This window comes from Bidens hawaiensis, unplaced genomic scaffold (assembly GCF_021521415.1).
Source record: "Bidens hawaiensis isolate Kalapana, Puna unplaced genomic scaffold, B.hawaiensis_p1.1 tig00036690_1, whole genome shotgun sequence".
Classification (NCBI taxonomy): Eukaryota; Viridiplantae; Streptophyta; class Magnoliopsida; order Asterales; family Asteraceae; genus Bidens; species Bidens hawaiensis.
Genome location: NW_027505419.1, coordinates 26,002 through 42,290, shown reverse-complemented (window position 1 = coordinate 42,290; position 16,289 = coordinate 26,002). Strand labels below are relative to the sequence as shown.

At 36.5% G+C, this 16,289-nt stretch overlaps 1 protein-coding gene across 2 annotated transcripts; it reads left to right on the top strand.

Annotated features, from left to right (window-relative positions):
* Positions 1-1,612: 1,612 nt before the first annotated feature.
* Positions 1,613-5,176, top strand: LOC143613083 (putative proteasome inhibitor). Of its 2 annotated transcripts, XM_077086894.1 has the most exons (10): positions 1,613-1,698; positions 1,730-1,959; positions 2,138-2,309; positions 2,397-2,543; positions 3,270-3,353; positions 3,573-3,653; positions 4,414-4,445; positions 4,543-4,603; positions 4,757-4,834; positions 4,901-5,176. In XM_077086894.1, the coding sequence occupies exons 2-10, from the start codon at positions 1,785-1,787 to the stop codon at positions 4,971-4,973; spliced, it is 903 nt and encodes a 300-aa protein (XP_076943009.1). In that variant the 5' UTR covers positions 1,613-1,698; positions 1,730-1,784; the 3' UTR covers positions 4,974-5,176. The 2 variants fall into 2 exon arrangements, with proteins under 2 accessions (XP_076943009.1, XP_076943010.1); XM_077086895.1 differs by lacking the exons at positions 1,613-1,698; positions 3,573-3,653 and having other exon boundaries at positions 1,719-1,959.
* The last annotated feature ends 11,113 nt before the right edge of the window (positions 5,177-16,289 follow it).

Here is a 16,289-nt window from a genome sequence, read left to right as displayed (position 1 = left end):
CCCTTATAATATCTGTGATGTTAGGGACCAGACCCTTACAATATCTGTGAGGATAGGGACCAGACCCTTATAATATCTGTGATGTTAGGGACCAGACCCTTATAATATCTGTGAGGTTATAGGGCGAAAGGCTCTTTAAAACGTATGATTATGAATGTAAAGAAAGTATGTAAGTAAGAAAGAAAGTATATAAGTAAGAGTGAAGGTATGAGTACTTATGTGTGTATGAAAGAAAGTTATGAGGTTAAGTACGTATGTATGTAATAAGGTATCGTATGGTATTGTATGATTAACTAGAACTCACTCAGCGTAGCTGACTTTTAGTATGCACGCAGGTGAGTAGGATGAGACGGCTGGCTTGAGTGGAGGACACATGGCAGAAGACTAAAGCCTGGCATCTGAAGAGCTGATATGTTTTATAAGTTATGTTTTGATTTTGAAAGACAAGAGTTAATGGTCATTTTCGTCCATGTGGTTTGCTGCTTTCGTCACTTCAGTCTAAAGTTTGAAATTTTGCAAATTTAGTCATCATAGTTTTAAATATTAGCCAATTACGTCCCATTCGTCTAACGACATCCATCTATGCCGTTAGTTTAAGGGTATTTTTGTCTTTTTTTTTGAGTTAATGGTCATTTTAGTCAACGTGATTTGATATTTTTGTCATTTCAGTCCAAAGTTTGAAAATTTGTCAATTTAATGTTCAGTTAAATTCAGTTTTTTTTATTTGTTCTATAACCATGAAGAGTATAATTCAAGCCCAAAACCATCAAGCAACCTCCAATACTGGTATGCATTTACTCTGTTGACAATAGTAATCATACCCCCTCGTATATAGTTTCTAGACATTTCCTAAACTCTCCTTCATGGTGGAATTCAATGGTAAACTGGTCAAGGTAGTTCACTGAAACCGAATTGTACAGAAAAAACTAAAAATCGTTTATTTGATTAATGCATAATAGTTGATTTCGACCCCGAATTCCGATACGATATGTTAATCTCTAAACCCTAACTATTATGCATTCATCAAAGAAACGATTTTTTAGTTTTTTCCGTACAACTCGGTTTCAGGGAATTGCGTTGACCACTTTACCATTGAATTCCACCATGGGGGAGAGTTTAGGAACCGTCTAGAAACTAAATACGAAAGAAGGGGTATGATACTGTTGTCGACAAAGTAAATGCAGACCTGTTTTGGGCTTGGATGGTTATAGAGAAAAAAAACTGAATTAAATTGACAAATTTTCAAACTTTGGACTGAAGTGGCAAACGTATCAAACCATAGGGACGAAAATGACCATTAACTCAAAATAAAAAAGAGAAAAACAAAAATACCCTAAACTAATGGCATAGCTGGATGTTGTTAAACGGATGAGACGTAATTGGCTAATGTTTAAAACTATGAGAACTAAATTGACAAAATTTATAACTTTAGACTGAAGTGATTAAAGTAGGAAACCACATAGACGTAAATGGCCATTAGCAGAAATAAAAAACTTAAAACACCAAAAAGCCCAATGGGCCAACAAAACAACCAATTTGGTCCGGGCCACACGAACACTCTGGAGTCTGGAACACTATTTATACCAGACTCACCGGTAACCGCTTAAAAACGTTAAACGTTTCCCCTAAGAAACTCACTTTCCCGGCGATTTGCTCGTCTCATCTCCTTCAAATTATCACTCTTTTCTCCGGCGATTCGTAAGTCTATTTTATTATTTCGTTAATCGAGTATCTGTTGAAGCTTAACATCCTGTTTTTGACAGTGAAATAATAATAATCAAACAATGGCCACTGAGCAATCGGTGTTAGCGCTAATTAGGGCTTCAAGACCTAATTTTAAGAACTCAGCTGATAAGATTGCGTTTGCTATACACTCCATTTTCGTTGCGGCTGGCTTCAATTTCAACGCCACCGGTCCTCCGGCCTTCTCCGATGACGCTCTTTCAACTCCATTTTCTGGTATTTTATTATTATTATTACAAAATTAGGATTTTGATACTGAACTTATGGTAGGCAACTTAGCATAAGGTTTTAGGTTTGGAATTTAAGTCGAATTGAAGTCGGTTCGAGTGGCGTTTGCTTTGAATTATTTTGATTACAACTTGCAAGCGTTTGATGTTATGTTTATGTGTGTCAGATGAAGCTGGTATTGAGGGGTGGAATGAAGTAGAAGATACGTATGCGTTTGTGTACTCAATCCCTAACGATAGTTCGAAGAAAGTGCTTGTGAAGTGTCTTGTTATGAACAACCAGTTGTTGATTGATGCTTTAGCTTCCGGCAAATCGAATCCGGTTCACCTCAAGATTAAGTATTTATAATTTTGATATATACTCAGTATGTTTTTACTTGAATTTATTTATTATTGTTTGAGGTAACGGATGACTCTTTTATGCAGTATTGATGATTTTGCTGTGGCAAGTGCGGATACCAAGTACAGTTCACAGTATAAGAATTTGGGTAAGCTTATAGATTCGGTTAATAAAGACGTGTTAGCCAAGTTGTATGGATCTTCTGCTGCTGCAAGCTCATCCAAAGCCCCAAGGTAATGATTCATTTTCGTTGTACATAATAAAGTTGTTACCTTTCTTTAGCCTTGTAGCATACCGAGCTTTGTTATTCTTAATGGAGAGTGGTAGATGTAGTTAGTAAGTAATTAGTATGTATACAGAGTTGTAGGCATTGATACCTTATTCGTTGCTTGAATGTGGTTGATATTTTTTGGAATAAAATATTATGGTTATGGAATTTTTATTACTGGTTTCTCTTTACCTGAAAGGGACTTAAGATGGAAGTCTTTGGAAAGTAAATAATCTGCGAATGAGAAACGCACATAAGTTATTGTTGCTTTTAGGGTTTGTCCGCTGTTAGAAATATAAAATCGATAAATATGAACATGGACTGATTTGTGCTAGATACGAATTTATTCGTTTTACCTTGATTGAATGACACTAGATTGGTTTTGTGAAGAGACATTAAAGATTTAAGATTATATTTATTTTGCTTTCTAGTTTATGTGCTGTTTTCCAATTCTTGTATCAGTTAGTGGTTATTTTTACACCGGCTTATTTTTCTTTTCACCACTAATTTGCACGTGTTTGTTTAACACCACTACAAATGAGTTAATGGTGTATGAAGAGTGGAGACTTTTGATGACATTATGCACAATATACACAATGACAAAAGAAAAGCGTCTGATCTATTTTTACGTGTATAATGAAAGTGGATAGATAGATCATGATGCATTTGTTATTTTTTTTCCTCTTTTCAGTTCTGAACGTGACACAGAATATGGTGGTAGAGATCAACCGACACTGTTTGGATATGAAGATCCTTATTCTCACTTTCCTCCAGGGTATGTATGAATTTTATTAAAAACTATATGCTATGATATATTGCCATATATTTGAATGAGCTAACGTGTGCCATAAATGTTTAAACAAGAGAAACACAATTATCAACTATTTTTGCTAAATGCTATTTATTCGCCTTCTAAATTTAACTTATGTTGCATCCTCCACGTATGTAACAAATGTGACATTACATTTTAACAAATAAGGAAATTAAAATGCAGGGTGGCAGTGCCTCCTGTGTATACTGGCATCGGTGGGGGTGATCTTTATCCTCAGCCCCCTGCAGGAGTGTACCCTACAAGGTTAGTCCATTAGGCCTGTAAACGTACTGAACGGACACGAACGTGGTATGTTCGTGTCGTTCATTTAACTTTATCTGAAACAAATGATTGAACATGAATGATTAAACGGACATGGTTTTTTTTCTTTTTGTTTGTTTGTTAAGAATAAGGATGCATGTTCGTTCATTAGTAGTATAAACGGACATGTTATGATAACAAACACAAATGAACAAACATTGGTGAATATAGATGAATGAATATATTCGTTAAATCAATATAAACAAACATAACTAAACAAATATCAATTAAAAGTAAACGTGAACATCAATATTCAATACATTGGTCGTGGAGAGTTAACAAAACCACAACAAATTGTTATGGGTAATATTATAATTTAACTAGACCAAAATCTAACGGGCCTACAGATTTTAATGAATATATAAATAAACAAACTTAAAACAGACATAAACTCATGAAGGAACATAAATGAGTGTTCATGACTATAAATGAATGAACAAGACATGTGTTCGTGTTCATTCATTTAAGTGAATGAACAAATAGTTTTGTTCATGGTCGTTTGTTTAAATAAACGAACTTCCTGCTGTATGGTTCATGAATGGTTTACTAATGGTTCGTTGCACGTTCGGTTCATTTACATGTTTTGTCATCTATCTTCATCTTTCATTTTATATTTTAGTTAATATCCAATATTTTGATTTTCTCATCTGGCTATAAAATTTCACCACTTAATCTTTAATATTGCTTCAACTTTAATGTTCAGGGGCGGTTTTGGTGATGGTGGAATGCTTGTTGGTATGTACTTCTATCTGTTCTTTTTATTCGTTATGTTCTTTTATTTTATAGTTGCATTATGTTTTAAAATTTACTTATAACTATTGTGTTTACGCAGGTCCAAGTGATCCCAGGTTTTTTGGTGGTGGGGGAAGAATGGGCTTTCCAGGAGCCCAGCCGTGAGTGCTTTTTATTAAACAATCTTTTTATTATATATAACATAACTATTTAATCTCTGTATTATATTATATTAAATAGTTATGTATTATCTGATTGGTCTAATCTGACATCTTTACTATTGGATTTTGACTTTGTGAATGCGAATGAAACAGGGGTGTTCCACCAGGTGCTCGGTATGATCCTTTTGGTCCACCAGATGTTCCGGGATTTGAACCTAATCGGTTTGCAAGGTAACTTAACATCTCTAAATTTGCAATTAAAGTTTGATAGATGATCTCATTTGAAGTTGATTACAGAAACCCACGTGGTCCACCCGGTGGAGCACATCCTGATCTCCAGCACTTCCACAATGATGCTGATTTCATATAAGCGGCAAGCGTTTGCATCTGTTGTCTTTTACTAAAGCTGGTTGTATATTTAAAGATTTTGGTTTCTTGCAATATGCTTTTGGTCGATTGGTTGGCAATCGGTGTATATTTTAATGACTTAGATGCTATCGTATTGTTTGAAACTTTGTTTGAAATTTATTACTAAGAATGTCATATATGAAATAAGTGTATTTGATGTTGGTGGGGTTTAAACTTTTGTGTTTTAGTGAGTTTGAATATATTTTATCTTTTAATATTTGGTACATCATCGTCGTACTCAGTATATCCCACCAATAGCAATGCTATGGTAGGGTCTGAGGAGGGTAAGATGTAGACAGCCTTACCTCTATCCCATAGGGATAGAGAGGCTGCTTCCGGTGAGACCCCGGCTCGATAGTAGTTTTGCATCAAGTCTTGGACATAAGGCACATAGCACTCAATCATCGGGACACCGGCTGATTGGTGCATGTGCCCTTGTCTTTCGGCTATCAACGCCACCACATGATGCCTGATTAACCTTCCGCCACTTTTAACGTTATTTTCACGAGATTAGTAAAATAACGTCAAAATTAGTGTAATTTTACTTTTGCCCACCCGAGGGTTCACACATATATACATTATATGCGCGCACCGCAAGCAGGGCTTAATATTTGGTACATATAAATGTTAAAAACCTATTTTCAAACCATAAAAAATGACAATGCTGATTCTTTTATCCGTATAAACGAAATATATTTATGATTTGAGTTATTTTGAAGGCTCATTATTTTACATATCAAGTAAGTTAATGAATGAAATAGTTCGCTCATTGCTTCGGGCGATCTGTATGTGTGGAGTAAAAGAAAATCTACGTGCGCCAGTGTGGTGAGACTTTGGTTGGTAACTGGTATGGCGAAAGTGCCATATTATAAATTCGGGTTACCATGTTATAAAATTTGGAGTTGTTTGTGTAATTTATTGGAACTTAATTAAAAAAAGAAGTTGGGTATCTGTAAAAACATGTTTGTAGGTTTTCAAAATTACAAATTGAATATATCTTGTAATGTTGAATCGACTATTTTCAAACAATAAAAAAGATGACAATACATGTAAAATGTGGTTTACATTAAGGTGAAGGATTTTGTAGAATGGCAAAATTGAGCTACCGTTACAAAAAGGATATTAATATTCGTAATTAAATACTGGTGTTGCTTAGAGGTATCAAAATTCTCATCTATGATGAGTCTTGTAATTTATTTAATCGAATACACAGTGGCAATCGATTTGGCATTAGAAACTTAATAAATTATATAATTAGAAGGTTACGTTTACACGTTGGGCTGACATTTTGTTTAAACAAGTGGCTTCAATGGTTACGTTGGCATGGCTAAGTACATAAAGGAAAGCGGGTAAGGGTGCAAAATCGAAATGTAGATAAAATAAACATATATGTCACAAAGATGTATTTGAAGCTTTTCTTAATTGATTATGAACCTTTCTTATATAAGCATATATATTTCAAACTAGTTTGATCCTCCCGTGTTACGGGGGTTTATTCAAGTTTTTGTTTTAATCGTTTTGCTATTTTATGATGATTTATTTTATTTTTTGACGTAGTTTAGTGTTAATTTAATACATATATATTAGTCTGTATTATATTTTTTAGTGTTTGAGTTTTTTCAATTGAGATGTGTAGGTTTTTTAGTTTTTTAACGAACAAACATAAACGGACACGAGCATGTTGATTTTTTTAAATGAACAAACATGAACACAAATATTTGTCTAATGAAAAAGGGGATGCTAATGTAGTTGACAATGATGGATAGTATCGAAAGTTTACCGGCGACAAAAGAAGATAAATTAAATTAGGGTTTAATGATAGTGTTTACCAATAAATGAGATCTTATAACCTATTTGAGGGCTATTAGGGCTTGGTAAGACCCATAACCCGTGTAAATTATTCTTTGATGATTAATGGTTTATTTCACAAGTAAATGAGATGTTATAACCCGTTTAAGAGTTATCTGGGTATGGTGAGACCCATGACCCGCAAAAATTATTGTTTGATTATGAAAGAGTTTTATAAATATATGAGATGTTATAACCCATTTAAAGATTATACGGGTTTGGTAAGACCCATACCCTTGAATTCGGGTCAAATGCATGACAAGTCTCCATTTAGAAATCAAGTAATCTGGTGGCTCTAGAGAATGTGGGGAACAACCTGAGAGCGACACATAGGATTTTATGGTAGATAATTATATAAATAGTTAGATATATTTTCTAAAAAGGTCAGGCTCTATATTAATTACAAGTGTGTCTCATCCAAATAACGTGTATAGCTTTCCAATTTATTCACTGTTAATAATTATTTTTTTTCCACACATGTATAAATTAAAAATGTGCTTAACTCAATATAATAACAGTAAATATTAATAAAAACTTGTCAAGTTAGATTTGATTCACCGTGAATACAATATAGTTTTGGGTAATGTATTAGTTGGTGTTTACCAGTGATCATTGTAAGTATGTATACTTCAAAATAATTCTGAACATGTGAAGTGTTGTATTGATTACAACTTGTCAAAATACAAGTAATTTTCCAATTCGTTATCACATTTGTATTATATAAATACACGAATTTGCTGGTTAACTTGCTTTGTTTTTGTATTTCATGTTGATTGTTGAGTAATGAACCTGGGACATCTAACCGACTGAGGGCTAAAATGATTGCTACTAATCTGTCTTGGGATGCATTTGTGTTTTTCATATATACGAGAGAAGAAAGAAGAGTAAAACTATAAAGTGACCTCAGTCACTAACATCCAAGTCTCGTCCTTCATCTTTTCGGTCTCTTTGACTCTAGCCTCCATGATCATCTTCAATACATCGAGAACTTATATCTCAGTTCGTTATCTTAATCTTACTTAGATATTAACAATGATGCTGTTCATCTAGTTTTTCTATTTGATTTATATCTGTCTTTGATTCATCTATTTGGTTTCATTCTTGAAATGTTCTTTGATGTTGAGAACTGTTTCTATGGCTGTACCGAATAAAAGTACTAACTAGCCCATATAAATTGCATGCCTAACTTTCTAGTATTATTCATTGTTGTAATAATTCTTGATACACATGTATTGTATATTTACATGCCCCAACTCTTTATAATAGTAAAAACATGTCAAGTCATATTTGATGTACCGTGAATACAACATAGTTTCAAGTAACATATCAACTGGTGTGCTACCGATGAACAAACTATATGCAACATATACAACTTGCTATATCGGCAATTATGAAAACAGTATATTCACGTCTATATATCTATATACATGGGTGAATTCAAGCCTTAACGAGGGTGGGCTGGTGGCCACCGTTCACTCCTAGATGTTAGTGTTAATATACCCCAAAATCCCAGTTTAAGCTCAAGTGCCAAAGGAGTTTTTTAGATATACTAGTAAGAACTTTTCTAGAAGCTTGAATTTTTTTTCTTTTTCTTTTTGCTTTTTAACTTTTTTTAAAACATTTATTCTGATTAATAAACTAGGTAATTAACATACATTACAAAAACAACTTAAATCAAACAAAGATATTTATTTTTATAAGTGTTGAAAACGAGTAACTTGATTTGAATATATATTTTAATTGCTAACTAGTAATTTACCCGCTCGCTGCATGTAAAAGATTGGTAAAACCCGGGTGTTACAGCGGCGAGTCAACTTAGAGCCATGTACGAAAATGTCAACATAATGAACGTGCAGTATAACTTCTCAATTAGTTAAAAGACACCTCCTAAAAATTGGTATAAACTTAAAGGACATGCGGAAAGTCCAATTCACTATAAAAATATATACACATATATAATCTATGTTACATATATTTATCTTATACACGGTGTGTGTGTGTGTGTTTGTGTTTTTTTTTTTGGGGGGGGGGGGGTTGGGGGGTACGGAAATGGTCTAGGAGATGGACACCATTGTCAAATGGTCGTTAAGGCAGGTTTTATGGGATAAATAAAGACATGGCAACCAGATGTTTTGGCATATATGATATGACTATGATTCTGGTTTTTCTTGTCAACTTTAACGGCATGTCTTGTTTTGAGTTTGATTCTATCTCGTGTCAACCGCTTATTTCTCTAATAATTGAATTTGAATGTTAATTATTCCGACGCATACGTGCTTATTCACATAAAGAGCGAAACAAAATGCATTAAGATATATTATTACAATGACGCTTAACAATATTTTTGAAGTATTGGGTATCCTTGTCAATAATTGATACCACATATTTCATTTTTCCTTTTAGTGTTATATAGTGTCTGACACATCTCACATGTTTAAAGAAGCCCCGGATAGAAAAATGATCTTAGGTCCGCAACTAATTAAGACTAATTGCGAATAAAGTTTCAAAGCTTAAAAAACCATACTTTTTCAGCTATATTGTTGTCGTGTGTTCATTTTCTTTTGTCTTTAATTTGTATTTTTCTATAGATGCGGGTACTTCTTTGAAGAAAATTTACCATCACTTTGTTAATATACAATCATGTATAACATACGGTACGGTTTAGCATAGGTGAAGCTTTCATATTTCAAATATAGTATTACTGTGAGCACATACCATCTTATGAAGTTATTAATTGTAGTTGTTCTCTATGAATATGGTGTACGCCCACTTTTTAGAAGACTCGTTATGAAAATAAATGCGGAATTTTGTCCCAATTTTTCAAACGTTTTAACAAATTAATATGATGAGTTTATTTACTAATGGTTTAAACACATGTAATAAAAAAAGAATTAAGACATTTGAACCAAACAAATATAATGAATGAGAACCCAACAAGTTTAGTTAAAACGATCCAAAGTATAAAGGAACCATCGTATACAAAAAGAACATGTGTAATTAATCTTCCTCGAGACCTGATCACGAATCACAAACAAGCTTCAATTTCAAACCTTAATTTATGTACATTAAATACACATTATAAGACCATGTCTAAGCTATGGCGTATAATGTGTGTTTAATGCGTAAGAAATAACATTACATCGTATCAGATGACCCGCACAAAAGTTGTCCCGGAATATAATACGTCGGTCGGCATATCATACGCCTGTTACCCCCTTTGGTTTAGCGTATATCACCAATGTATATAGTGGGCTAGTGGCAAATGGTGTTGTAGGCTGGTGTATAATATGTCGGTCATTGTATTATACACACCATGTAAGTCAATTGGGCTCGTTTTACATCTTAAAAGCCGTTTATATCCAATTTGGACCTGAATACACTTGAATAGTAATTTCAACCTTATTTCAAGTTATAAACCAACTTAATTCAACATACCATGTCTTAATTAATTAAGTCTTTTATCATTTGAATTTTAATTTAACTAAAAGCTTTTCATAACTCTTTTGGAATATACTACAAGTGTTAACACAATCACTCGTGCGACTCATTTATACGGATTATTCACACAAGTACTCATGTGATGGCATTAGCCATCACTGATGACTTTTAGTATTGTATGAACATCAAAGTTTTACAGTTATTAAATTGTTTTACTATAGATAGTCTATACTTTTGTTAAAACTTTAATATAACAAAATATGGTTCAAATCATAATTCAAATGATTTAGGTTGATGTGTAACAGGTCCTAAGTTAGTCTGTTTTTTTTTCTATAGACCAGCTCATAATATCCTCATATTAACCATCTTATACAATATTCATGTACCTCGCAGGATTTGAACATCCAACATTATGTACGTCTTAGATAGTGGGAATACACCTTACCACCATAATGTCACATCTATACTCCGATTAACCTATTAATCATCTATAATGGCTCATTATATAAGATACTCCTATTAACCTCAGTAAATAGGAGACACCTTACAACCATGATGTCTTTCGTGGACGTCTATTTATACATATGTTTCCCTACCACCTAAATCGAATCCAAATCTCTAGGGATTGAGTTCTAGTCACTCGAGAGTCGAGACATGTTTGTGCATCTATCTTTAGTGTTGATTTAGTGGTTAATGATTAGCCATATTTTTAAACACGCTTCTAAATTGTAATCATTTGAATCTTGCACTCTTGATGTTAAGGCTATCCCATTAACAAGTGGCCATCAACCATAAAACACCGTAGTGGCTTAAAATCATATAAAACTGTATAAAGGTAATACAAGACTTCATACAAATGATTAGGAAACCTTTCAATAGCAATAAATTAGTAAATAATTCTGAAATTAAACTATAATAAATAACAATTTAGAATAAAAAATGGTGAAGATGAAATATATGACCATAAGTATAACATTTTGATTTATGAAAGCAGTATAAAAGTACAGCAATATTTTCATCTTTCTTGTGGAAAACAAAATTTAGCATTTATTTACACGAATTTCACTAAACTGTCATTACCAATATCCGAGTCAACTCAAACAACACTCGGTACTTGGTATAACAAAACAGGATGTACAAATGCCATAATTTGACTCAACCCATTTACCCAGGCATCCACATACAAGTTGGCCGAACCGGGTCGGAGTCAACTGACCCTAAACGAGCCTTTAAGAGCCCCCAAGCCCCATCTTTTGTAACGCCTCTCGTGTCCTGCCCCGTAAAGGAGTTTGACCTTACTACTTGACTCGCATAGTTCTTACCTTTCGGGTCAATGGTCAAATAATCTGTTAATATTTTCTTTGGACTATTATCAAAGCGTGCATGTGAGAGACTTGGTGTGGTGAAAGCCGTTTTATAAGGCGTGGTAACCGTGTACGGTTTCCCGACAATGGCTTTGGTGAAGACTTCACGGTTTGACATAGATGAGAATTTGTCAGAATGTCGTGCCAGGTCATCAACATAGAGTAAATCATCAATGCGTGCGGTTATATTAAATGCTAGGCTTTCCAATACCCTCGAGTAGCTCTCCAATATCGATTTCCCAACATCCTGATTCACATAAAATTGATATTTTAAAATTCTAAAACGATATGAAACCGTGTAATAATTTTTAATAATTAATATTTATACCTTGTTATATTGGATTTTACTCATGTCCAAGGTGGTCTGAGGAAGGGCGGGGAACCTCTGTTTCAAGCAAAGCAGAGGGTTTCGGCTCTATCTGCTAACATTTCTCGTTTGTCCACGTCAGCAACCATATCCTTAACTTTGTCCCATGATGACCTGGAGAATGACCGGCTCACCATGTTTGCAGGTGGCGGCTTTGGGGCGTTTTTTCGTCTCCATATGTACATCGAGGCCCTTGATGCTCAGAGGATAAATCAAGGCAGTCCAATAAACACTCGGGTGAAAATTGATCTGATGAAATGTATCGATAAATAATATCACCTAAACTACCTCTCGCGTTCTGCAAAGAAAAGAAAGACGCATTAATAATAATTATACCAAATTTTAACTTTGACTTCTGAGCTTGCTACCGCTATTGCTGACCGCGACTAGTTGTTGAAGCATGCTATCCGCAAGGTATTACCTTTGTCCCCTTTTCTTCGATTTTTCTTTTTGTTTATCCTACTAACTATTGTCTTTTATGTAGGTTGCCCAACACATCATTAGCGATGATGACTTGACTCGCTGTGTTGGAGTCCTCGTCAATGCTTCCCAACAGCTTGGCCATAAGGCTGGTTTCCAAGAAGCCCTTACGCATATGCGTGAGAACCTTCCGCTCGAAGCCTACGCTCTTCACGCCGTAGATGTGGACAAGGAGTATACTGCCGCCGAGATAGAATATGACTCCCTTACGTTCCCTATTCTCTCGCAAGTTGCTGAGTTTGCGAAGGAAGAAAATGGCGTGCAGCTGTTGAGGAACTTGCTTGAGCCCTCGCAAGCTGGGCTTCCGCCGCTCCTGCAGGTAGTCAAGAAGACAGCGTTGTCGTTGACTCTGGGAAGAGTATCAACGATTTATATTAGGCTATGTCATCCTGGCTTGTATTTTGCCCTTTTTTTTTCTTTTGTATGCGGGCTTAGGTGCTCGCTTGTAAATTTTTTTTTTGTGAAATGCGGAGTATCGTTTCCATTCAAGTTTGACCCTTGGCCTGTTTTTACAATTGGAATCGATTTACATATAACACTTTCGCAATTGCGCTGCATTCCATGTTCTAGGAATCGTTGAGCCATCGAGATGCATCAGAGTGTAGGCGCCTTTTCCCAATACTTTCTTAATCTGGTATGGGTCTTCCCAAGATGGGGCTAGTTTGCCCTGTGGTTGTGCTCTTGATGCCTCGCTGCGAAGAATGTAATCTCCGACATTGAACTCACATATTTTTACTTTGGCCTTGTAATACTTTTGTAGCCGGCGCTTGTAATTTTGTTCTCTCATTGCCGCCAACTCTCGTCGTTCTTCGAGAAGCATTAGGTCTAACTTCCTTTCAGCATCGTTATCTTTCGGTAGTGTGATTCTTGGTGAAGGAACGCCGACTTCGGTGGGGATCATTGCTTTGGTACCATAGGTTAGGCTGAACGGCGTTTCTGCATTGCTTGTGTTTTTATGTGTTCTTATTGCCCAAAGTACATGAGGTAATTGATCAACCCATCCTGACTTGTGATTTGCCAATCTTTTCTTGATTTCGCCGATGATCGTTCTGTTGGCGCGCTCCACTTCACCATTCCCTTGTGGGTGAGCCATGGAGGTAAACGTCTGCTTGAGGTTGAGCTCTTTTAACCATTTTTGGATATGTTGGTCAGCAAAATGTGTTCCGTTGTCGCTGACCAAATTCATGGGTAGTCCAAAGCGACATATTATAAATTCCCAGATGAATTTCTTGATGCTGGTTGCGTTGATTGTTGCTACCGGCTTTGCTTCGATCCACTTTGTGAAGTAATCGATCGCAACTATCAGAAATTTGACGCGACCTGGCGCCTCTAGAAATGGTCCGGTTATATCAATTGCCCATTCCTGAAATGGCCAAGAAGCTGTCACCGGTATCATGTCGTTTTTTGGCCGCAAGGTGTTTGGTGCGTGGCGTTGACAGGCGCTGCATTTTCTCAATTCTTTTTCGGGGTCAACATGCATGCCTGGCCAATAGTATCCCGTGTTCATGATTTTCGCCACCACCATTCTCGGACCTGCGTGTACGCCACATATTCCTTCATGGATTTCTCTGAGCAGATAATTTGCGTCTTGTGGGTCTACGCATCTGAGAAGTGGACCCAAGTACGATCGCCTATACAGGATGTCTCCTTGAATTGTGTAATTCAACGCTTTATGGCGGATCTTCCGCGCATCTGCTTTCTTTTCTGGCAAGATACCTCTTGCGAGGTAATTGATGATTGGTGTCATCCAACTGTTTTCTGTTTTTGAGCAAACTAGAATTTCTTTGTTCATTATTGAAGGTGTTGCCAGGACTTCGACGCGGACATCTTTTGCAAGGTGCTCAAATCCAACGGATGCAAGTTTGCGTAGGGCGTCGGCTTGTTTGTTTTCGCTTCTATTGATGTGTTTCACTTTGCATGTGGCAAAAGTTGCCATTAGCGCCTTAGCTTGCGCCATGTATGACGCCATCTTGTCGTCCTTCGCGTCATATGATCCTTCAATTTGGTTTGCCACTAACATGGAATCCACGTGCGCTTCCAAGTGGCGGGCCCCTAGATTTTTTGCGATTCTCAACCCTGCCAACAATGCTTCGTACTCCGCCTCATTGTTTTTGCTTTTGAATTCTAGGCGTAATGCGTACGTAAAATGTTGCCCTTCTAGGTTGGTTATTTTTAGGCCCGCTCCTGCGCCTTCGTCGTTGGACGCTCCGTCTGTGAACATTTTCCAGACTTCATCTTGTTTCTGATCTATGGGGGCTTCGATCTCTATTTTGCATTCTTCTCCTTTCTCTTAATGGATTTTTGCGATGAAATCGGTCAAAACCTGGCCTTTGATTGCTAGCCTTGGTTAGTACTCGATGGCATATTCTCCCAACTCTATCGCCCATTTAGCAAGCCTCCCAGACAATTCTGGCTTGCTCAGTACATTTTGCAAGCGAAAGTTGGTGAGAACATGTATTGGGTGGCCCTGGAAGTATCTTCTTAAACGTCGCGCTGTCTGGACCAAGGACAAGACTAACTTTTCCAAGGTGGAGTATCTTGTTTCTGCATCCGCCAGAGTTCGGCTTATGTAATAAATGGGTGTTTGAATACCGTTCCTTTCCACTATCAAGACTGCGCTGACTGTTTTTTCTGATGCTGCTAAGTATACTATTAATGGTTCTCCAGCTTTGGGTGCCGTGAGTGTTGGCAGAACTTCCAGGCGTGACTTAATTTCTTGGAACGCCGCTTCTGCTTCGCCCGTCCATCGGAATTGAGATTTCTTGAGGCAATTTCTCAGGGTCGAGACGAACGGGAATGATTTCTCTGCATGACTAGATAAAAATCTGTTTAGTGCAACTAGTCTGCCATTCAGCGTTTGCACTTGCTTGACTGATTTTGGCGATGGCATTTTTCGTACGGCTTACAATTTTTCTGGGTTGGCTTTGAAGCCACCATTCGTCACAATTACTCATAGGAATTTTCCCTCTTCCATGCCGAAGGAACATTTTCCTGGGTTGAGCTTCATGCTAATTGACCTTAGTGTGTTGAAGGTCTCCTCAATATCTTTAACATGGTTCCTTCCGTCTTGCTTTTAATGACGAGATCTTCCATGTAGACTTCCAAATTCCGACCAATTTAGGGTTTGAACTCTTTGTCCATCAACCTTTGGTAAGTGGACCCGACGTTTTTGAGGCCGAATGGCATCATTTTATAACAGTACGTTCCGCTGTTTGTTCTGAACGTTGTCTTGTCTTGATCTTTTGATGCCATGTGGATTTGGTGGTACCCCTTATAAGCGTCTAGGAAGCATTTGAACTGAAAAGGTACCAGCGCGTCAAATTTAAGGTCGATTTCTGGCAAAGGGTAGCAATCTTTTGGGCGTGCCTTGTTTAGATCTTTGAAGTCAATACACATGCGCCATTGCCCATTCTCCTTGGGTACCATTACCGGGTTTGCTACCCAAGTTTGGTATTGAATTTCTTTGATTATACCTGCGTCGATCAGCTGCTGGACCTGCTCATCACAGGCTTTTGCTTGTTCTGGCCCCATCTTTCTTCGCTTTTGTACTACCGGGACGAAACTTGGGTTAACTTTTAACTCATGTTCCGCCTTGCTTCTTGGGACTCCCGTCATGTCTTCTGGGGTCCAAGCGAAGATATTGATGTTTTTGAGTAATAAGGTTTTAAGCGCCTCAATCGCTCCTTCTGAGATGTTTGGGCCAATGGTTATGCTTTGCTTTGGGAATTTCTTGTTGAGCACCCATCTTTCCGCTTCTCTAATTTTGTTCGTTTTTTGCATT